The 23,033-nt window shown below is 37.3% G+C and overlaps 3 protein-coding genes across 10 annotated transcripts; all 3 read left to right on the top strand.

Moving 5' to 3' along the window:
- Positions 1–1,744: 1,744 nt before the first annotated feature.
- LOC140785799 (RNA demethylase ALKBH10B-like) lies at positions 1,745–10,560 on the top strand. 2 transcript variants are annotated; one of them, XM_073133810.1, is made up of 9 exons: positions 1,745–1,875; positions 1,974–2,527; positions 2,860–2,982; positions 4,227–4,348; positions 4,476–4,593; positions 7,341–7,460; positions 7,550–7,662; positions 7,734–7,888; positions 9,440–10,560. In XM_073133810.1, the coding sequence occupies exons 2-9, from the start codon at positions 2,104–2,106 to the stop codon at positions 10,128–10,130; spliced, it is 1,866 nt and encodes a 621-aa protein (XP_072989911.1). In that variant the 5' UTR covers positions 1,745–1,875; positions 1,974–2,103; the 3' UTR covers positions 10,131–10,560. The 2 variants fall into 2 exon arrangements, with proteins under 2 accessions (XP_072989911.1, XP_072989912.1); XM_073133811.1 differs by having other exon boundaries at positions 1,750–1,875; positions 2,860–2,931.
- Positions 10,561–11,879: 1,319 nt separating this feature from the next.
- Positions 11,880–16,169, top strand: LOC140786641 (actin-like). 7 transcript variants are annotated; one of them, XM_073135230.1, is made up of 6 exons: positions 11,910–12,082; positions 13,197–13,348; positions 13,531–13,612; positions 13,801–14,194; positions 14,907–15,520; positions 15,848–16,169. In XM_073135230.1, exons 3-6 carry the CDS (start codon positions 13,553–13,555, stop codon positions 15,911–15,913), a joined length of 1,134 nt encoding a protein of 377 aa, XP_072991331.1. In that variant the 5' UTR covers positions 11,910–12,082; positions 13,197–13,348; positions 13,531–13,552; the 3' UTR covers positions 15,914–16,169. The 7 variants fall into 7 exon arrangements, with proteins under 7 accessions (XP_072991329.1, XP_072991330.1, XP_072991331.1 ...); XM_073135228.1 differs by lacking the exon at positions 13,197–13,348 and having other exon boundaries at positions 11,880–12,082; XM_073135229.1 differs by lacking the exon at positions 13,197–13,348 and having other exon boundaries at positions 11,907–12,082; positions 13,544–13,612.
- A 659-nt stretch (positions 16,170–16,828) lies between these two features.
- LOC140787403 (uncharacterized) lies at positions 16,829–22,965 on the top strand. Its single transcript, XM_073136303.1, has 7 exons — positions 16,829–17,012; positions 17,156–17,358; positions 17,891–17,963; positions 20,207–20,302; positions 21,040–21,090; positions 21,575–21,952; positions 22,504–22,965. Exons 1-7 carry the CDS (start codon positions 16,941–16,943, stop codon positions 22,843–22,845), a joined length of 1,215 nt encoding a protein of 404 aa, XP_072992404.1. The 5' UTR covers positions 16,829–16,940; the 3' UTR covers positions 22,846–22,965.
- The last annotated feature ends 68 nt before the right edge of the window (positions 22,966–23,033 follow it).

Raw genomic sequence — 23,033 nt, 5'->3', positions numbered from 1 at the left:
CTAATACATTATATTCTTTGATTGGCTGAGGCATGTGGTATTTAATGAGGCTAAGAAGAGATGAAATAACCAACTAAATCTTTTTTTTCTTAAAAGAAGAAATATGCATTAATTAACCACCACAGTTATAAAATGCTTCACAGACGTCAAAGATTAAAATTTGTAGAAGTTATTTTTGGAAAGTTTCATTCCAAGTTACAACGATAACTCATAAGTGGAACAAAATAAGAAAAGATAGAATAGTCGCGAGAAGAGCTTCCTTCAAACAGCACCACCTATACGCCTTTTTTTTCTTCTTCTTTTGATGTTGATACAATATTTCTCCCTTTTATTATTATATATATAAAAATATATATATATATGTCTTAGATGTGCTTTCTTATATTTTTCTCATCCTCGAGATCGCATAACTTATGTCTGTGCCTCTCAATATAACAACAATCTCCAATAAAAAAAAACACAGCAATCCTAATTGAAGGTGATGAAACTCATCTATTTATTAATAATTTCTCGACCACTCTGAAGTCTCCTACAAATTCTTTTGGGGCTTCAAATATAATCTTTTGGGGCTTCAATACAGTCCAAAAAAAAAAAAGAAGTTTCAAGTGCTTTGGAAAATTTTGTTCTCTGCCTGATTCATTCTACAATCGTTCAAACAGTGAACACGAACTGTTCATTCCTTTATTCATCTGCCACTATTTCGTTAGGTACTGTTCATCCGATACCATTCGTCTGATGCTATTCAAACCCTTTAAACCATTAAATTTTAGTGGTTAAGTTTTAGGTTGATTTGGACACCCAATTGGATGTGGAGTTCTAGCTTCAGAGTGTTGTTTGTCCTCTGACTAATGTCAGACTTTCTTTGGTGTGTAACAAATGTTCAATGCCAGTGATATTAACATAACAGAATGAAAGAGAATAAATTTATTTAAAAGACAATATATTCTTACTTGATTCCTTTTCAACACCTTTTTTTTTTCTTGCACTGTTCAGTGTTCTACAAAATTTTTCAGAGTCGTTTGTTGCCACTATCATATATTGTAATCTGCATTGAATATTTGACCAAACTACCCCTCTAAAAGTTTAATATTTTATTAAAGAAAAGTAACTGTTAATTTGATCAGTATTTTATATATGACAAAAAAAAAAAAATTAAGACAGAGTTGCGTTTTACTTAAATTTTTTATGTGTTTTTTATATATAAAATACTAATAATATTAGCATTTTATTTTACTAATTTATAATAATAAATTTGTTAGCGTTTTTATTTAAAAGTAAAAAAAAAAGATAGTTTGTTTCCGTAAAAAAAGATTAAGACAAGGGTAGTTTGGTAAGAATCCCAATGAGGTAAAAGTGAAGGTTATCACATCAAAGAATCAACAGCTTTCATCATATCAAGAATAAAATCAAATCCTTTTATCACATGCATGCACCAAACCAGGATGCAGGAAATTCCTACGTTTTGGGATGCACACGACCCTCACTGTGCGTCATCCCATACGCGGCCATAACAACCCGGGATACCACCTTCATTACGCGGGAAACGTGGGTGAAACATGAGAAAAGAAGCCGAGAAATAAGGGAAACGGAGTAACACTGCGATTCTTCTGCAGTCCCATTCTCTCCATGAGAAACGCGTTTTTGCATCCGCTGCCTCTCGCCGCGATCACATCCATCGTTTCGAATCCATCCATCCTTCCCGTCTATATCCCCACGCCTACTTGCCGCATAAAGATCTCTATGCGGTCGTGCTCATCGAAGCTACTAGATCCCCACCCTTCTCTCTCTCTCTCTCCTCTTCTCTCTCCCTCATAAGAGTTGCGGCAGTAGACGCGTGCTCACCAAGCTACCATTCTTCGTCTCCAAAACCCTAGGGTCCCCAATCCCCATTGGCTCTCCTCATTTCGATCCGATCCATATCTATCTTAATGACAACTAGCTAACTCTTCCTTCTTGTTCCGATCGATCCGCAGGTCTCAATTCCAATCGCATAGTCGCATTGCCTCAAATTCCCTCCTCCGATCTCCCCGATTGCCAATTCTCCGCCGATTCGGTGCTCCCCCTTGTCGGATCTGGAGATATGAGCATCGCTTAGCGGAGGCGATGGCGGCGGCGGTCGGCGGAGGCGGGGAGGCGCAGAGGGGGTGGGTGTTTGATGAGCGCGATGGATTCATCTCGTGGTTGAGAGGCGAGTTCGCGGCGGCGAACGCCATCATAGATTTGATGCTGCAGCATCTGCGGGAGATCGGGGAGCATCCGATGGAGTACGATCACGTGGCGGCATGTATCAACCAGAGGCGGCTGCATTGGGCGCCGGTGTTACACATGCAGCACTACTTCCCTGTGGGGGAGGTCGGTGTCGCGTTGCAGCAGGTGGGGTGGCGGCGGCCGAGGCCGCTGAGGAGGCCGGGGTTTGGGTACCGTCGTGGGCACCGGTTTGACGCGGTGAGAGAAACTAATGGATCATCGGTGGAAAACGGGAAGAAGAAGGATGAAGCTCAATCTGGTGATACCGTGGAGAAGGAAGGTGAGGATGGATTTTATGCGATCTTAATGATAGAATGCCATTTTGTTGTGAAGTATTTTAGGTTCTTGATTGAATTTATTATGTTGCTAGATCTGTTCATTTTTTCAGATTTGAGCTTTTACGGAAAAGTAACTCTTTTGCTATTATTGTAGTTGTGAGTTTTAGATACATACATGTGCCGGGTACTATTCCTATGTATTCATGGAGTTCATGCATGCTTGATATGTGTAGTTACATTAATGTAAATAGTGGGACCAGTTAGCTGATTTAGAGAATTCTTTGAGTGATAAAGGCCTAATTTTGTCTATTCTTTTTTATGTAACTACATTTAGGAGGTGATGTTCCTAGCTCTGATTCAAGTTGTGGAACAAAGAAAGAAGAAAACCCAGTTGGAACTTATAATGGTAAGTCGGAGCCTGCTGCTGCAGTAGACAACCAGGAAACACTGGCAAATGGTATGTCTTGACGGTCTGGAGGTATTTGGATCTTCTGCATTGAAACAAAATGGCGTTTTCACTTTGAGGCATATGAAGAAATTCTAACTTTTATTTCTCTCACATTCTCTTATACATTTCTTTGTCTATCAGCGTATTGTATGTTACTATTAAAAGAAAGAAGTCCAATAAAAACATAAAGAATCAGATATCTCATTGCATTAACAGGTAGAATTTCTGAATGAAAATGACAATGTTGATTTAGAGATGTAAAAAAATTATTTATTTAAAAGCTGTTTATTAGATGACTTTACATTGCTGCCCAACTGCCAATATCTTGTGTCCTTTTTTACTGTAGAGCATCAGTGTTTATCGTAGAGTTGTAAAAGGCACTGACAGTTCTATGTACAAACTATGATGCTCCTCTACTAATTTACTCACAAATTGGAGTGGTTTCCTTAAATTGGTTCAATCAAGTGTAGATTTTAGGGAAAAGGAGTCACTATCATGGTCTTGCTTTAATATAGCATCTTGTAAATATGAACCTTGTCCTGATAAGTTGACTATTAATGTGTATAGCTATTTTTCTTTTAATTTGTTAAGGGCATTTTTCTATTCATGTTTCTTGAGTATAAGTATATAACTAAGTGACTCTTGCTGGAATCGTTTTTCTCCTCTTGTGCATCGTTATTTATGCATCAATTTCATCTGTATCAATCTGTAGCAAATTTACTTTAATGTTTCTTCCTTTTCTTCATAATATTATTCTACACTCACCTCATATAGTTAGTATTCGGCCTTGTCCCATGAACTGTATTGTGTGATTCAAAAACAAAAGGATATCTAGGTAATAATTGCTGCAAAGAGCCAAAGAGTATATAATTCCTGATGATTTTCAACTTATTATTTTTATTGAATGATGCTTCAGAGCCTGCTGATTGAACCATTTGTGATTGTTCATGACATTATGGTGGAATGCCTTGAGTTAGGGACCATTTCTCACGATTCTTCAAAAATCATCTGTAACTGGCCAGCATTATGATTTATGCATTTAATTTTGTTTTTTAAAGTTGTTTCTTCCGTTATCTTCTCTGGACTCCTTTCCTTTTTCTTTCTTTTTATTGTTTAATTATCTGCTGATAACATTTTTCTTTGAGAGATCAGAGATCATATGTGCTGCAATTATCCTCATCATCTTTTAATAGATATTCTGTTTCAAGCGATGATCTCACATATGCTTCCCTTTTGATGTACTAATTACTCAGAGGCTAGCGGTGATTCTGCTTCCCAAGATAGCAGCAGCATTACCTCAGATCAATATGGGAATGGGAAGCTAACAGTAATCCCCAAAGATTTTACTGCGAATGAACTAATTGACGGCAGGATGGTATATTATAATCCACTAGATTTGGAAACTGCACATTATTTCTTTCTTATCATAGGGCAGTTGATCTAATTAACATCACCATATTTTGTTGTCATGCTCACAACTAAAACTATTCTGTTCTATCTAGGTCAATGTCATTGAGGGGCTTAAACTTTATGATGGATTACTGGATATAACCAAGATGGAAGAACTTCTTTCATGGGCAAATGAAATGAGAGCTGCTGGTCGTCGAGGAGAGTTTCAAGGTAATTTCATTGGCGAATTCCTTTTCATCCTTTCTTTTTTTGTGTGGAAAAAATGAACCTTTTTTAAGAGAAAAGAATGAACAAGTGAAACTGAAGATATGACATCAAATAAATCTGAAGTATCTATATGAAACAGTTTTATATTTTACTTTTTTCTTTAAATTCTATAAGATAGTAAGACATCATTATCATCATTAATCAGGTGATATGTGAAACATTTGAGGTCTTACTTCGTTAAAGAAGTACAGGGACAATGCACCTGCAAGTCAATTCTTCTAGCTAACTACTACAAACTGTGCATATTGGACATTGTAAAAAGATAACCTTTTGTCTCGCCCCAAGCAGCTGCTGTATAGCTTTAGCTTCTAACAAGATACAACTTATTTATATGTGAGATCTTGAAAGACAATTTTTATGACTAGTTGAGGAACTAAGATAACATGACAATTTAGAGAACTGCTTGAATAAAAATACTCTATTCATTAAGTGGCTGAAGATCGTTGAAAACTTCAAAAGTTATAACCATAGTTTGAGGTTTGATTTCAGCTTTGGTCCTCGAAAAAACAAAACATATCGGAGTTTCTATTTTTTTGGTTTCGGTCATTTATTAAAAAATAATAAAAAAATCAAAGAGAAGTATACATAATTCTGAAAAGTAGCAGAAAAATTCTAGAAGGACCAGGAAAATGTCAGATTTAAATAATTTTATTGTCATTGAACAGTAACTAGGAGAATTTAATGTTGATTTAACCAAATTATTGTTGTTAATTAGAATAATTACTATTGTTATCATAGTTTTAAATAATTTTAGGCCTTATTGCTCATGCTACCAAATGAATCTCATGTAATGCGAGAGTAACTAAAGCTATGTTACACATATTTATATACGACCCAAAATTTTTTTTATAAAGAATAGGTCTTGCTGTTAATTTCGAGTAATTGCAGTTATTAGGTATGGTTTTATGCTTAATGAGGCTCATGTTACCCAAAAAAAAAAGATTTATATGCTGCCATTTATGAGAATTGGATTTGGTATTACCAAAATAGGAATAAATGTTGCTATTAATGGAAAGAGATTAAAGTTAAGTAATCAATGCTGCTATTAGTGGAAAGCATAGGAATTAGGAGGAATAAATGTTGACTGATATTGGGAAGATATTAAAGTTACTAAGCAATGCTGATATTACTTGAAAGCATTTCGGTTGATTTCCAGCCTAAAGCCCAATCAATCTTACCTGTCCATTCACTTTGAATTTGTGGCTATGATTACTCATACTTTACGAGACCCTAAAGACACATACAACCTGTTTCTGCTGAAACTGGCCTAAATGGAGCTGATACAGAAACGATTCCGAAATGTTTCTGCCGAAACTAACTTTAGTCTCGGCATCTGTATCGGACAGGATCATAGGGCCTGGTCGAAACTGATCCTTTTCGGCTGATTTTTCAAGCCATGTGTACACTAGATTGTAAACGTCAGAGAACTGTTTAGGTTAGCTACTATCTGTATCCTATTTGTAATTCTGAACTCCAGATCTTAAATATTTAATTCTTTTGGTTCTGTGTCTGGTGTATCCTGATCCTCTTTGGGATAGGAATCCTATTACTTTTAGCTTCATTTGTCTTGCTTTGCATTTAATTTGAATTGCTAAGGTACTTCTTGAGGCTATTCTATTCCACAATACAACTTTTGACCAAATATCTATTTAGATTTTTTTATCGTGTTCTTTATTTTCTTCATCTAAAATTATTAAATTCTGGTTCTTAATTTCATCACTTTATTGGATAAATACTTGTTTCATGGATGATGCACAACACATATAGGTGTTTGGTTGTTCTTCCTTTGAAACTATGTTTCACAATTTTACATGAGTAGGATGTCAAATTAAGAATGTCCTTGCTGTTGGGACAGTGTGTGTCAGCTGCCAATTGGCATAATATGTATTACATATGTTTTGCAATTTTACATAGTATAGGTGCTTGCTTGTTCTTCCTTTGAAACTATGTTTTGCAAGTTTACATGAGTAGGATGTCAAATTAAGGATTTCCTTGATATTGGCACAGTGCGTGTCGGCCACCAGTTGGCACAACACGTATTACATATGTCGTACTCCGAAACTCGGTGCCGATGCAAGAAAATGCTAGAAAACAATAGGTACATATATATTAGGAGAGAGGGAGATGAAGGGAGAGAGGGAGATGAAGGGAGAGAGAAAGAAAGAGAGGACTTACCGCGTCTGACATCATCATGGAGCCTTCATCATTGTTGCCTAATCCTTGCCATGCCCTAATCCTCATCCCACGCTACTCCCATCTCATGCCATTGTGGGTTCCAAAATCAGGTGGTCCAGGTCGAACTTAAAATTGGGAAAAAAAAGAACATGATCCGCTTCAGGGATAGTCTTCCCTAATCATTGGAGCTCCCCATACCTTTCATTGGCATCACCTTGTTTCCTCCGCCACCAATTATTCCACCTCCTTCACCCTTTGGCCAGCCCAAATAACTTCTTCCATCCCTCTGCTGCCTCCAAATCGCCTCTATGGTGCGTCCATGCCGGCACGGCAATCCATGGTTAAAACTATTCACGTGGTTTGAAAAAAAGGCTGTTATAACTGTTTCAGTGTATATCAGAGTCATCAAACTGATTTGATTAATATAGCTAAGAACAGGTGCATCTTGAAAGCACATATGTAAAAGCTGTTTTAACCAATATAGCTTGATAAATATACAATATGATGAAAAGCAGGGAGGACTATTGTTATAGCAAAAAGGCCAATGAAGGGACATGGAAGGGAAATGATTCAGTTAGGCATGCCCATTAATGAGGGACCTCCTGAAGATGAAAATGCTGCTGTTAATTATACAGGTAATTTCAGCTTTCTATTGCAAGCTTGCTCGTTAGGATATGCTTTGTCAGATCCTGGTGACATGTTGGGGACCTTAAACAAATTTCAGAGCGGAAGGTGGGGGCTATTCCTAGGTTAGTGCAGGATGTGCTTGATCACTTGGTTCAGCGGCAAATTTTACCTGTCAAACCTGATTATTGCATTATTGACTTCTTTAATGAGGTAAGTCTATAACATTGGGCTTATGGTTGCTGAACTTTGACTATAAACCTGATTATGGTCCTTATTTTCAGGGGGATCATTCTCATCCTCATATCTGGCCACCTTGGTATGGTAAGCCTGTTTGTACTTTATGTTTGACTGATTGTGACATGGTATTTGGCCGGGCCATTGGGGTAGATAACCGAGGGGATTATAAAGGCTCTCTGAAGCTCACTCTCCAGATGGGGTAAGCTTTTGTTCAGTCTGTTTAACCTTTTTATCTGCACCGTTTCATATAGACATGTTCTGCATACTGCTTAGTCTGTTAGTTTCAATAAACCTAGTGATAGCTGATAGATTGCTCTCTTTTCTGTTCTTTCTTATTTTAACTTTTGCGTGGTTGCATATCATGAGTTTTGCAATCGACACTTTAATATGCTTTATGACGACTTATAATGGATAAGCAACACTATCAGGCAATCATAGTCTTCTGACAAGTGGCAGTTAGCACTAACTATATGACATGCAGTGGGCAGTATCATAATATACCAGAACTAACACAGTTGCAGTTATGATCATGCTTGAAGTGTTAAAGTCTTTTAAAACATTCTTCATGTATTGGTTAAGTATGTGATCAATCATGATATAAACTTGGTTCAAGTGTGCAAAATAAAAAAGGAAGTGGCAATGAAGAGCCATGGTTGTTGACTGGTGGTGACACTTCGGGTTCTGAAGACTGCATACTGTATGATATCTTAGATCTTCTTCAGGACATAGAAATTATTATTCACAAAAACTCAGTCTGAGAAAAATATTGGATTACAGATCCTCACTGAAATCACTTAGTGAATTTCATGCATGATAAGCTAGACATTCTTGCAGTTTTGCTGTGTAACACGCCTCAAAAGCTCTATATATAATGCAGTGCAACTTTATCAAACATGTATTTTTGCGCATAGATTAGATGCTTTTGGTGTGAGTACTTAGTATGGCTGCTACCAAGACCTATTCTCAACATGCTTTTACGAATCTAATACAGTTAGCAGATCAGGCCTTTTCACTTCTTATAATAAGCAATGTATTGAAAAACGCTCTTAGCGGCCGCCTTGTCAGGGTGGCGCACTAACCACCCCGCTAAAGCTAGAAGGCACCGGTGCAAGGCGGGTGACCACATGCATGAGAAGAAGAAGAGGAAGACTTCCCATTCTCTTTCTTCTTGCGCTGCACACTAAGCTAGAGGGCACCGGTGCAAGGCGGGTGACGACATGCTTGAGGACAGAAGGAGGACGATCAGCGATCGAGTAAATAGCTCTACGAATGAATGCATCGGATCGAATGTTACAAATGGAAAGATTTGTACAAGTTATATGTTTTGTCACCACTTTGTGGAAAATCATTAAGAAGTGCTCTCTTTTTGATGAAAATAACCACACGGGAGTGTTGGCATGATGCCTAACTAGATTCATCCTCTATCCCTTTCCATCCTCAGATTTCTTTTTCTCCTCTTTATTCTTCTCCTCCTTTTCTTTCTCTATCTACATTGGGAACTACCTTTTGTTATTGGCCCTAAATGACCACTCTAATTGACAGACCACTCTAGCTATCATACACTCATACACGATATCTCACTAGCTGTCATGCACCATTAACAGTAGATACATTAATAAAATAAATAGACACACACACATATATATAAACATATTTGTGAAATTGTGAAGTTCCGTTTTGCTTGAATGTAGAATTAAATATGCTCCTTTGCTAGTTTCTAACCTCCAATTTCTCTGTTCTCCCCGTACAGGGCTCTTCTTGTGTTGCAGGGGAAAAGTGCAGATCTAGCCAAACGTGCTATTCCCTCACAAGGCAAGATGCGCATTCTACTGACATTTGGAAAGTCACAACCAAGGAAGTCTGAAGGCTTGCGACTCGTTTCGCCCGCTGCACCTCCATCCTCATCTTGGGGAGCATCATCAGTTAGGCCCCCGAACCTCATAAATCATTCAACAAGTCCTATGCACTATGGAGTCATCCCAACGACTGGTGTCCTCCCAGCCCCACCCATCCGACCCCAGCATGTTACTCCAACCAATGGAATTCCACCACTCTTTGTTGCACCAGCCCCTGTGGCCTCTGCAGCTGTGCCTTATCCTGCACCTGTCCCTGTCCCTGTCCCTGTCCCGAACTCAACTGGGTGGACTGTCGCTGCTCCTCCGAGACACTCAGCTCCGCGACTCCCTGTTCCTGGCACTGGCGTTTTCCTTCCCCCGCAGGGGTCTGGCCATCCAAACCTATCTGAGCAGCCTCCTATATCTCCAGCAACTGCTGTACCGAACTCTCATCCTGAGACAACTGCTTCGCCGGACAAAAAATGCTTTGAAGTGGAAAAATCAAATGGCAACACTTCTTCACGTAATTCTCCAGAAAGTTGTACAGATGAGATGGGAACTAAAGTGGCGTGCAATGGGAGCTCAAATACTGGTAGCAGCATGTGAGGAGGACCAGCAGAATGCTGGTGCTGAGAAAAGTTGCAAAGAAGCTTACAGACTGTGCTGCTCAATACGGTATACATATATTTATAGACAGAGAAAAGAGAATGAGAAATTCATTCACATGACAGCGAGAGTAGATAATACAAGTATTCCAAGGAGCTGCATAGCAAATGTAAAGCACGGCAGAGTTACCTGGCCACTTTCTGATCCTTACTGGAAGATAGAAGTTAAGATTGACGCTGTCTTGGATTTTGTAGGCTCATGTTGGTAGTCTGAATTTTCTTTGCCTCCAGTTTCATTTTTGCTGTATTATCCTCAAACACGAGCTACTACTTATTTACTTCTGTATTAGAGAAAGAGGCAAGAACACACTGTTAGGCTGTTGTTAGTTACTTCACTCATCACAGCAAGTACACCTTAAATTATCCTACAATATCTGTAAAATCTCATTGCGCTGTCTCCTGCCTCAGGTTACATGGAGAGTTCATTCAGGCCTTGAATGGTTAAAACGGATGTCTCTTGTGGATATGTATGACCAGGCGGTGGAAAATTCTTTTCAGTAGGATGGCGTTGTCGATGGATTTCACAAGGACCAATGGAGCTGAAGTAATCCCTCGTGGTTTTTAATTCGCAGCTGTCTCGTTTGCGTAAGAGGACCTACTTGATGCAAGCTGAAATGCTTACTTAATAGCAGCAAATGGCAAGTATTCTATTCATGGCGAATACGTCCGCAGATTCTGATGAATTGATCAGGATATATCATCCATGCGTATTATCATGATTCATGAACCTACAGAATCAAGACGAATTCCAATTGAGCATTTGACCTGCAAATATCTAAACCTGCATCGAGCACCATACCCTAAACAACTCATGATGTAATTAACCACTACATAAATATATAACATAGAAATCCGTAAAGAGCGCATAATATGGAGCTTTTGACCAAACTGGGTTTCCTAAAACTTATTTAGTCAAATAGTCTGCCTACATATTTTGATCATATTGATTGCAAATAAATGAGTCCAATAGAAAAATATTGAACTCTTTAACGTATAATGTAAGACGTAAGACGCGAAAAAAGTTCTCTTTATTTGAGAAGTACAAACACAAATAAGAATATGCAATGAAAATGAAGTGAGATCTTTTTTGTATTTATATATATGATCTAAATTTAAATTCAATATTTTTCTAATTTATCCTATTATATCATGACAAACTTCTCTAGCTTAATCCGATTAACATATAAATATAGATCTAGGTATAATTTTCTGTCTTCCTAATGTGTCTAAAGCAACAAAACATGGATGATTTAACATTATATGTTTGAAATAAACTGCTGAACTTTTCTATCGCTTGACAATCTAAGTAAGATGGTGATAAATTTCATAGTTATTTTATTGGGGACTGACTATATGTCCAAAATCGACTTCTTCTGTATTAAGTTTGAGTAGTGAATTATTTAGATAAATAAATTTACAGGGAGGCCCACTTTGATAAAAAGAACTGCAAACATTATATCGTTCTATGAATAATGGCCATTAGACAGATATTAGACAGATGAAGGCATCTATGTCTGTCTAAGGCGATCGTTTTCGATTTGGATCAGTAGTTTAATGTTTTGATGGGCTTGGGCTTGGGCTTGGTCTTGGGCTTGGTCTTGGGCTTGGCCTATATGAACCCAAAGAACAAATCCACAATTACCGGGTCTTTGGACGAGCCTGTTAACCCGGCGCGTGATCCGGGCCTTCAAGTCCTCTCGTCCGTGCGACCCTTTTCCCCACTTCTCCAAATTATAGACCTCAAACCCTACTAAAAAGTAGTAAAAAGGAGACCGAGGAGAGCAAACGTGGGTGGGTTCCCATACTCTTCGGAGAGTTTTATTAACACAATCCTAGATCGATTCGATTTCACCCCCTTCTCCTCTTCTACCTCTTCTTCTTCTTCTCGGTTCGGTAAGGAGCTCAATCCATTTCGCCGTCTTTGATTTGGATGTGGTTTCATCGTTTTTGATCGGATTTCGGGTGAGTGAAGAGTTTTGATCTTTTGAAGTTGGGAACGGAATGCGCTCGTCGTTCTGCATTTATTTGGTTTCTTTGAGCTTCAGTGCGCGAGGAGTTTGCTGCATTTCCTTTTGGTTTTAAGGGATCTAACCGTGCGTCTGGTTTGATCCGATGTGCATTGTGGGTTTTTATCAGAATGTGGAGAATGTTCGGCATTTTTACTTTTTAATGTGTGCTATTGTTATATTTTTCGTGCATTTGGTAGCTGTTGGTGTTGTCTTGGTCAACATGTTGGACGTACGTTTGTTGGTTGATTTGTTTTGGAATGGATTCTAGGTTCTAGGATCTTTTCACGATTTGAAAAAAGCGGCAATTTTGGACTTGATTCGTTGGTTCTGCACCAGGGCTTCTCATTTTTTATTGCTATCTTTGTTGGTAATCTATGATAGGGTGCATTATTTTACTTTTGAGGACACCTTTTATGGTTCCAAGCTGGTGTGAATTGATCTGGAAAGGAGGCTTATTTATTGATATGCTTCCTTTTTTTTTTCCCTTGAAAGCTTTGAAGCAATGTTAGTTAGTTTGATTGAAAGTTTATCACTTTGTTACCAATAGATTGTGCCAGTGGCTAATACTAATATCTCAAAAGAGTAATGCTATACCTACAAACAATTTACTAACATTCTATGATGCATCATCTTGTCCATTGATAGTTTCTCTCTCCATCTCATAGCCATCTCTATCAATTGATAAGACGATGCCACATCAATAGTATATGCAGAGTGTTTGTGGGCATATCATTTCCCATCACAAAAATCTACTCGGTAAATCTTTGTAGATCTGTGCTTTTCACTGATAAATAATGTAACTCTTGATAGTTTTTATTTCAATTATCACATTAGAAAAGGTTGAACTTTGATGAAGCATTTATTATTAATATTTTCATCTTGATTTCATGCATTCTTCTTATCTACTAACTTTAACAAAAAAAAAAAGTTTGGGTAATATATCGCCCCTTGCAGTTATGTGGCATTTTGTTTAATGAACATCAGTTTTTGTATTCCAGGTTCAGCATTTACTGTATCCAGTTGTGGCACGTCTTATATATAATGAGGATTCTGTAGCCATCTTAGGAGATGACATCTCATCTGACTTGATACTAGTGCATCTACACCTCACCAACTAGACATTGGGTGCATGAAGAGCAATTAATTCAAAGTATTCCTTGACTTTGTTTTCGTGGAAAATATAGAGAGATATTTAGAGCAATTTACTTCTTGCTATGGACTTAATGGGATTCTTTTCATGACAAACATATGTAGATTAACCTTCCTTTGCATGTAACATTAGTTACTTTTGTCTTTTATTTGTTCATCATAATGAATCTATTATTCTGTTAGCTTTCTTTGGCAGAGATAGAAGATGGCAGACTCTGAGGATATTCAACCTCTTGTTTGTGACAATGGAACCGGGATGGTTAAGGTACAAACTTATTATAGTTTATCTTGTCAGGATTTTCAAGCCCAGTCTGCTCAAACTACTCAAATTCTTATCGATGCCATTTTACAATCATTAAATAGCTATCTGTTCTAACCTTTTCATCGGAAAATTTTCCACCTCTTTGTGGTATGTTTTGATAAATGCTTAACCAATTATTCTTTCTTCTGTAGGCTGGGTTTGCAGGAGATGATGCTCCAAGAGCTGTTTTCCCTAGTATTGTGGGGCGTCCCCGTCACACAGGGGTGATGGTTGGCATGGGACAGAAAGATGCCTATGTTGGAGATGAGGCCCAGTCCAAGCGTGGTATCTTAACTCTAAAGTACCCTATTGAGCACGGTATTGTCAGCAACTGGGACGACATGGAGAAGATATGGCACCACACTTTCTATAATGAACTTCGTGTTGCTCCAGAAGAGCATCCTGTTCTTCTTACTGAGGCCCCTCTTAACCCCAAGGCTAATCGTGAGAAGATGACCCAAATTATGTTTGAAACCTTTAATACTCCTGCCATGTATGTGGCCATTCAGGCTGTTCTATCTCTATATGCCAGTGGGCGTACAACAGGTTTGCAAGTCCATCATTGACTCCATTTCAATCTCTTGGAAAATAATATCCTTGTTTTATTGTTGTCTTGCATATTCATATCTACTACAAAAGCATTTGGCTGTGAACAAAATTTTTTGTGGAGTGTAGACAAAGTAATATGCGATAATGCAACCTTAGAGTTGTTCTTGAGTTAGCAACTATTCTGCATGTTGTACCATCTGAGCTCATTATGTTGTAAAGTAAAGCACATGTGTCAGTGATTGATAAGAATTTGGGGTCATTTAATCTTCGAATATATACCCTTTCTAATGCGTCTTTGCTAATGGAGTGTTTCACATGTTTTGTGATATATAATTGTTTCAAGCATCTGTTTATCCTGACCCTTGTCGAACATTAGTTGGGTATCATGCCTACTTGTGCATCATTTTTCTCCATGTAAAGTCCATACCGGGTGTGCCTCATAGCGGTGAAGATGAAAATTTGGTAAAGAGCTATGAATTGTCAATTATGCAGCTTAATTTTCAACTGCTGATGATGAAAGCATTTAAGCTGGGAGTTGGATACAATTCCATGTAAAATGCTTTTTTGTCAGAGATTTAGAAAGTTGATCCTTATTTTGGAGACTGAATTTCATGGTTCTCTTAGTAAAATGTCATGGATATATTTCTTGACTTTCTTCTATAGTTATAAATGTGTGCATCTTTTCACCTTCCTATTTATCCTTGTATAGGTATTGTGCTGGACTCTGGGGATGGTGTCAGCCACACAGTCCCTATCTATGAAGGATATGCACTTCCCCATGCAATCCTTCGGCTTGACTTGGCAGGAAGGGACCTCACTGATGCTCTCATGAAGATTCTAACAGAACGTGGCTACTCTTTTACTACCACAGCTGAGCGTGAAATTGTGAGAGACATGAAGGAGAAGCTGGCGTACATTGCCCTTGACTATGAGCAGGAACTGGAGACTTCGAAAACCAGCTCATCTGTGGAGAAGAGCTATGAGCTACCTGATGGACAAGTGATAACAATTGGTGCTGAGCGATTCCGTTGCCCAGAGGTTCTTTTCCAACCATCCATGATTGGAATGGAAGCTGCAGGCATCCACGAGACTACTTATAATTCTATCATGAAATGTGATGTTGATATAAGGAAAGATTTATATGGGAACATTGTTTTGAGTGGTGGTTCTACCATGTTCCCGGGTATTGCAGACAGAATGAGCAAGGAGATCACAGCATTGGCACCAAGCAGCATGAAGATAAAGGTGGTGGCTCCTCCAGAGAGAAAATACAGTGTTTGGATTGGTGGTTCTATCTTGGCATCTCTAAGCACTTTCCAGCAGGTATGTGGCATTTCTTACATCTTCGAATTATCTGATCTGCACAAGCATACTAATCTGCACTTAGCCTTTTTAGATCTTTAATCGATAAAATTGCTTGAATCACAATCATTCAAGATCCTCAAAAGTAGGTAGTGAACTAATTAGGTCCTTCCAGAAAGGATTTGAAATCTGTACAAAAAGTTTCCAAGGCCATATGAGTTGCAAGTCTTATTATCCCCTACTATAAATATCCTTTCTATCTTCTTTTTTTCCTTTTGATCATAATTTACATCACATGTACTTTTTCTTAAGAAAAAAGCATTTACATTGAATTTATTCTGACTGCAGATGTGGATCGCAAAGGCAGAATATGACGAATCTGGCCCATCTATCGTGCACAGGAAATGTTTCTAATTCTGTCTGACTAGAATGCAATTCAAGAGGAATCACTGTCATTTTGCCTGCTTGGTTTCCATCCCTTTCTATTTCTCTTTTAAGCGTGGACAAATTTTTTAGCCAAACCATCCATTATGATTTGTCGTTCCCGAAATTCAAACTGTGTAATCTATGGGCTTGCCCTATGAATCTCACTTTTATTTGGGTTCCAGCGATTATTAGTATAACTAAATCTGATGCAAATGAAATTTGATATGGTATCTATTCAGTGCAAGACATCTTAGAGCTTTGCAACAATAGAGCTTCTTATTTGACATCATCTTCCTGGATTCCGGATCCAATAGCAATCTGACATCAAGAAAATGGATGTGTATCACATTTGTATTGCAGGTTGCATGCTCTTCCTCGTGTGTGCAAAATTCCATACTTTTCATCCATGACGTGCTCTTGAAGCAGCGTTGAGTGAATCTTTTTTCATTTTTCTCAAGGAATTGCTCATCAGGAACATTACATGTGGTTGATTTTCCCTGCAAATATAATGTTATTCCATATAATCTTGAGCTTACTCTCAGTGCCATGTCATAATAATTGAATGATTTAAGCAACATTTAGTTCCGTATTATGCAAATGATTGTTCTTGTCCTAGATATGTAGAAAGTATGATCAGTTGATAACAAATTGAACAATTGGTAGAAATAACTACCATTCTAGTGTTCAAGTGGTTGAAATCTTCCATCAAAAGAGATAGAGGAGCAACTGTCAGATATTTTTAATCTTCAAGGAAATAAACTCGTAATTCTTTTTTAAGATTTTTTTTTCCCAGTATGTCACAAGATAGTCGGTACTTGAAGTTGAATAGGAAGTAAATTTCTAATAAAGTGAAAAGACAGGTGGCTATCTGCAAAAAAGGAAAATATATAAATATTTTGTCAACGCAGAGGCTTGGAAGTAGAAGAGGAAAAGGGCCAAAAAAACTGATCAGGAATCTTCATCTCGCACCCCGGCCCCGCACCCAAACTCCATTTGACACGAAACGAACTACAAAATGGCGGCCATGGCAGCTGCCGATCATCCCCGTATCCTCCTTCACCGCTTCCTCTCCCTGGAACTCTGCAAGGTATCCTCTCTCTCTCTCTCTCTCTCTCTCTCTCTCTCTCTCTCTCTCTCTCTCTCTCTCTCTCTCTCTCTCTCAACATTTTTCTTATTTACCTTCATTTAGAAGCACGCACGTGAACTGTTTGATTTAATGCTTATGAGAAGGAGTTGGAATTCGTCCACCGCAGCTGTTGCTCTGTGGGTTACAGGCCCAGCGTCTTCTCCACCACGCTCTCCCACCTCATTGCCACCAACTGCGCCCACCTCATCCTCCCGTTCCTCCCTATTCGAGAGAGGATCAAAGAGAAGGTCGAGGAGCTCTTCGGTTGCGAATTCGAGCTCTTTGTTGAGTTCACTGGCCTCATCAGGTACGGAACCAAATTCTCGTTCTCCTTATTTTGGCTTTTCTTTTGTTCTTTTAAATGAAAAATTGCGATTTTGCTTGCTAGAGTTGCAATTCTGATGGAATGTTGCGTTATATTTGTACACCATCTGCATTGAACAAAATATGTATGTTGGACAAACAGAGCTGAGATATGAACCATGCAATACACTACTGAATCTGCTCAATCGAAGTGGACTTTGTTATGCCAAAACACTAGGATGCCATTATTCATTTTATAGCCATAAAGTGTATTTGTATATTGGCATTAAGACATGCTGATTGTAAGCAGTAAAATACCCCTTTATTTAGAGATGAACTGCTGGAGAGAAGCACAAAATATGTTCTTATATTGGCACCATGTGCAACATAAGGTCTGTATTTGGAATTCTTTTCATTTAGGTTGTGAATTCATATTAATTTTTTTTTTGTATATATTGCCTATTTGAGATTACTTTAGAGATATATGCTCAGTATAATCTCTGATATTATGATTAGTTACATTTTTTGAAATGTAGTTGGTGTAGAGGAGCATGTATTGGATGGCACCATGATGATAACAGGCCGTACCTTAAACAAAGAGACTTTGCAGTAAGTAACTGAAGTTGGTAAACATTTAATTTGGCTAATGCTTTCATATATGCTCTTCAGCTCATGTTCTGAAGATTTTCACATGATGGTTGGTCAGTCTCTGCTTACAGTCTATTGTGTTTATTCTCTTGACCTCGTGAACTATCTATCTCCCATGTCATTCGTCTTTATTATTTCGCAAGGATAAAAAATTCCAAGTATAGATTTTTTTGATGAACTTGATAACAGCCCTTTTTGCAAACTAGATTTGCTAGTTCTTTTTTCATTGCTAGATGATTGCATTTCTGCTCAAAGATATGCACGTATATCACACATATCTCTTTAATTTTAGGTGTCATTGCATCTTTTGCAGAACCACTCATCCAAGTGTACAGCCAACATTTTCTTTACAGAGAGAAGCTAGACCTTCCACATTATTTATTGGTTTTTCCCTCCATTTAATTGTTGGAACTCATTTGTCTCATAAGGCGTCATCCTTTAGTACCTTTAGAAAGAAGTGGTATCTCAGCAATTTTTGAAATACTACGATTTTTATATTTCATTATTATGGTTAAGGATTTTGACTTTCTTTTTTAATATTCGATGAACATCCTTTTGGGTTCTTCATGAATAATTTCGACCTATGATGGAATTATATTTCATTACAACAACCTTACCTTATAGTAGAGTTACAGGCTTGTAAGCCAATCCAGCAATGGACTCATAGGCTCGTAACCTTGAGAGGAGAAAAAAACTAATATATATATATAATGATAAAAAGAACAGAATCTTACCTTATAGTAGGGTTGCAAGCTTATAAGCCAAGCCAACATAGGACTTATAAAGCCGCAATCTTAGGAGGAGGAAAAAACCATTGTAAGCTTATCTTATAGTAGAGTTGTGGGCTTCTAGCAAAGCCAACAACAGACTTACAGACCTCCAATCTTATAAGGAAAAAAAGAAGTAAACTACTAGGATTGAGAGCTTGCAAGCTAAGTCAGCAAATGGACTTACAAGTCTACAGCCTTAGAAAAGAAAAATACGAGCTAATAAGGGCACTTGCGGGCTTATAAGCTTGCAAATCACCTCTTATTGTGTAAATATAATGTTGATTGCAGGCTTACATTCTCGCAAGCCTGCAACGCCCTCAAAACAGCATGTTTACATGTAAGATATTTAATTTTGAGATTTTTTTTAAAATTTAAAAATTGCTTTAGTTTAATAATACTATTTTCGTACTAACATACTTTAAAGTCAAAGGGCATATTGGTCTAGTTTTTCTACATATCCTCATTTTCTCTCCAAAATCAACAGCTTTTTTACTTTTTCATGTTACATCAAATGTAATCATTTCACTTTTAATCTAGTTCACAATAAAACACCACATTTTTTAGTCTAGTTCAAACTACCTAAATCATAGTTAACAAATGAGGCTAGCTAGTCCCATTCAACAACTAAACTCAAATCAAACAGACCCATATGTTTTTGGATGTTCCTTCCTGCATTTTTTTCTTCCAAGTGTCATATTTGTTTCTTGTGTGACATTTTTTTATAGCATCTAAAACGTCAGCAAGTGGTGATTCTTCATCTTGATAATGTAATTTTAAATAATAGAAATGATTGGCTATGAAGGTAGTATGTCAAATTACTTGGTAGTTATTACCAAATGAAAAGTAGAATAAAGCCCAAATGAGAGATTGTGATCATTGCTTTGACCAGTTTTGCTTTCTTGAGATGGTTCCATCACTATCAACTTGATTTTATATGATCTTTTATATCTGTTTAGTTTCCTTGAAGTTGTGGCTTTGCCAACTAAGACCAATATGTTTGCCAGTTAGCATCCTAAAGGGTGGAATTAAAGCAGGAAGTAATCTTGCTAGAAGAATTGGAATATTAGCTACAGTAATCTTGCTAGAAGAAATGGAATATTAGCTGCACAGTAATTACTGGCATTTTAGATAATCAGATTCTACCCCTTTTTGTTACTGAAGTGAAACTAAAGGAATCAAAGGATCTTATTATTAGCCCGAAAAGTATGGTGGGCATCCTTGCTTTGGATCATATTTTAATATCTCTCTGTTAGCTCGTAGCTACTATATGAGTAGTAAGCAATCAGTGAACATAAAACTGAACCAGAAATTGATTGACAAATCCTTATATTTTATTTTGATCTTTCTGTCTGAGGTGACAGTGTTGTATACAAAAATTGATATTCATTTCCATTATAATTATGCTAACAATTTTTCATTCTTTTTTGAGAAAAGGCAGTATGTTACTTAAATAACCATGGGAAGGATTTCGAAGGTGGAATGTTTCACTTTCAAGATGGCAAACCTTCCTCTGTTTGTCCGGTCGCAGGAGTAAGCATTTTATTGGAAACTACTCTATTTCATCCCATGTTCACAACAGTATTATCCACTTCTGTTTGTTGGACTATGAAATAAGGAAAATTGTGTTTCGTACCTACATATTTACGATATCTTGGTTCGCTTCCTACCTTTTCAGTATTTATGTTACAAGACCCCTGTTTTGGATATTTTCTCAGAAAGGTTCTCTCGATTAGGATTAACTCAGCCAATGTTGATGGAGAGGCATTAATTGAAGAGTACTCTGCTAGAATCCAATTAAGTCCAGTTGAAAGTACCACCCTTGTATCTCTCTAAAAGGGAGTACGGTTTTTCCAATATTCTGAAGGGTTGTCCTCTGTTAATTAGATAAAGCTAATATTCTAGGTTAGATATTTTTTCTATTTGGGGCATCAAAACATTAATCGTAAGGGAAATTTCTTAATTTTAAAAATCTTATTATTTAACCTGGCCAGGCTTACGGTAAGTTCCGTCAGAGTGACTAATTAATTGCAAGGTATTTCTGAGGAAAAGGTCCAAAATAGGGGATCAAACTATAAATATCAAAGTGGCAGGCTGTCAAGGCTGTGAACCATAAAATTATTCGAATCATGAAAAAGTGGGTGAAAAAATGTAATTCTGTAGAATAGGAGTTATGGACCCTCTGGTGCTTGCAATGGAATAACCATTATGGAAGCAATGCTTGTAGTATACAATTTCTTGGACCGTAAGCTCTGTTTTTCTTTTTGCAGGATGCTTTAATTTATACAGCTGACAGTCGCAATATTCATTGTGTTGATGAGGTGACATTTTATTTCTTCAATTTATGAATGGTATTTTCCTTCTGATATTTTATATATATTCTCCTTGCCACTTTTTTTATGATGCCGATAAGTTTGGAACTCTCTTTCTGTTTGTTCTGGACTTCTTTGTGTTTTTATGTAAAAATTATTCTTAGCTTTACTTTACATCTTTTGCTCATTATGCTTCAGAAGTGTTTTTAGTTGGTAATATACTAATATTTAAAGCTTAGCAATTTGTCTCTGAAAAAAAAAAAAGCTTAGCAATCTTTGCTGTGTGTTTCTTAAAGTGACCTTGGTTTTCTTATTTTGATTAATACAAATCCTGCATTTTACTTCTTGATCTTAGTATATTTGTATATAAGAATCTTCTGATGTTCTATTTTTTTCTTTTTCTCATAAATAGCCATCAGCAGACATCTACCGAGAGCCTTAAATTGTCACTTGTCAGAGTATATCTCATATGTGATCCAAACTAATTCAACAGGTAATGGATGGCGAAAGACTTACATTGACGCTTTGGTTCACCCGCAATAGTGCTCATGATGAGGATGCAAAACTTATGGCTCTTCTCTCTCAGGCAGCAGAAAACTACAAGTTCGATAAACGCGAGTGCTACCTGCCTTCACCAGCATCTGACAATATGTATTGGTTTTCTCATGATCAATCAGGCTTTGACATTCGTTGTGCCAGAGTTCACCTGCTTGGGTATAGTTTCTGTTTTACCAGTGTTACCAATGATGTGAAGTGCACAACATCTGCTTCTTCAAATGATTCTTTGGAACTGCTCAACGAGCCTCTGAGACTTGGTAGAGGAGATGAGATTTTTGTGAAGGAATTTGTGAACAGTTTGCATGCCCTTCAGGTGACTTAACGACTGCACTTGTGTATAGAATTCTTTAATAAGTGCAACAAATGATGTTAATTGCTCCACCTTAGAGAACCTTCTTTCCTATATGATCACTCTAATAGTTTCTTTTTCTTTTTCCCATAAATATCACTCGCATGATAAGTTGTAACAACAGATATTTCACCTTCTAGGACCTTACATTTGCAAATAATTGATAAATGCATCAATTGTTTAAGTAATAACCGTCAAAGGGCTGTTAGACTAATTGTGCAGAAGAGAGAGGCTTTAACTGTTTTACCAATATTCCACAAAATCAGTCAATATTGATTTATGGTCACTTGTTGATCTACTTTGCTACAACTATTGGTGTTTGATGACCTTCCTTTACTATGTCCTGAAATTTCAAGCCTGACCAGTATCTCAGATTCCAATCTTATCTGTCTTAATGTTTTGTTAGTGGAACAGGACACCTATGTGGATTTGTGGGGCTACCTTGCATAGGTTGCTATTTCTTTAACATTCCTGCTGTTACTTCTGTAAGCTTATTGACATGATCCTGCAAACAGGTGCTACAATTCTACTTCTGGAAAGCCCCTGAATTGGAAAAATCAAGAAGAGAAACTGCTGGTGACATGGAATCATCGCGATCATCTATCCTTAGAAAATCAAGTGACATGGAGCTGATGTTACCATGCAATCATGAACTTGCTGAGACAATTCTAGGTGCTATCTACTATAAAGAAGCTGAAACAATTTTTGATTGGGATGGGTTATCAGCAGCTGTTGCTGAATGGGAAAACTATAGTACTAAATTACGAAGAGATTTGTCAAGTTTCATGCCATATTGGTTATCCAATGAAACTATTTTCTATGTCAATCCCTTGGAGTTGCAAATATGTAAGGAATAACCAATGACTGAGTAGTCTTTTGGTTATATATTGTACTCGATCCTAGTAACATTGTCTTGAGATCTATAAAAGATGTAGTTCTTTTTACCAGAAGAATAGAAGATGTAGTTCTTCTGACTACTGGCTCTTCTAATCTAGTTGATTTCTATGTTCTTTATTATTATATTTCTTCAATATATTTGTAACTT

The sequence above is a fragment of the Typha latifolia genome, chromosome 4 (assembly GCF_019914945.1).
Source record: "Typha latifolia isolate L0001 chromosome 4, TyphaL0001v2, whole genome shotgun sequence".
NCBI lineage: Eukaryota > Viridiplantae > Streptophyta > Magnoliopsida > Poales > Typhaceae > Typha > Typha latifolia.
This window is presented reverse-complemented; position numbering and strand designations above follow the sequence as displayed.

Bases quoted from the DNA above. Each gene is read 5' to 3' on its own strand.
- LOC140786641 (XM_073135228.1), top strand. From the start codon at position 13,553: ATGGCAGACTCTGAGGATATTCAACCTCTTGTTTGTGACAATGGAACC. The intron at 13,613-13,800 runs GTACAAACTTAT...TTTCTTCTGTAG, and splicing joins ATGGAACCGGGATGGTTAAG to GCTGGGTTTGCAGGAGATGA. The intron at 14,195-14,906 runs GTTTGCAAGTCC...ATCCTTGTATAG, and splicing joins TGCCAGTGGGCGTACAACAG to GTATTGTGCTGGACTCTGGG.
- LOC140785799 (XM_073133810.1), top strand. From the start codon at position 2,104: ATGGCGGCGGCGGTCGGCGGAGGCGGGGAGGCGCAGAGGGGGTGGGTG. The intron at 7,461-7,549 runs GTAATTTCAGCT...AACAAATTTCAG, and splicing joins TGCTGCTGTTAATTATACAG to AGCGGAAGGTGGGGGCTATT. The intron at 7,663-7,733 runs GTAAGTCTATAA...CCTTATTTTCAG, and splicing joins TTATTGACTTCTTTAATGAG to GGGGATCATTCTCATCCTCA.
- LOC140787403 (XM_073136303.1), top strand. From the start codon at position 16,941: ATGGCGGCCATGGCAGCTGCCGATCATCCCCGTATCCTCCTTCACCGC. The intron at 20,303-21,039 runs GTAAGCATTTTA...TTCTTTTTGCAG, and splicing joins CTGTTTGTCCGGTCGCAGGA to GATGCTTTAATTTATACAGC. The intron at 21,953-22,503 runs GTGACTTAACGA...TCCTGCAAACAG, and splicing joins ACAGTTTGCATGCCCTTCAG to GTGCTACAATTCTACTTCTG.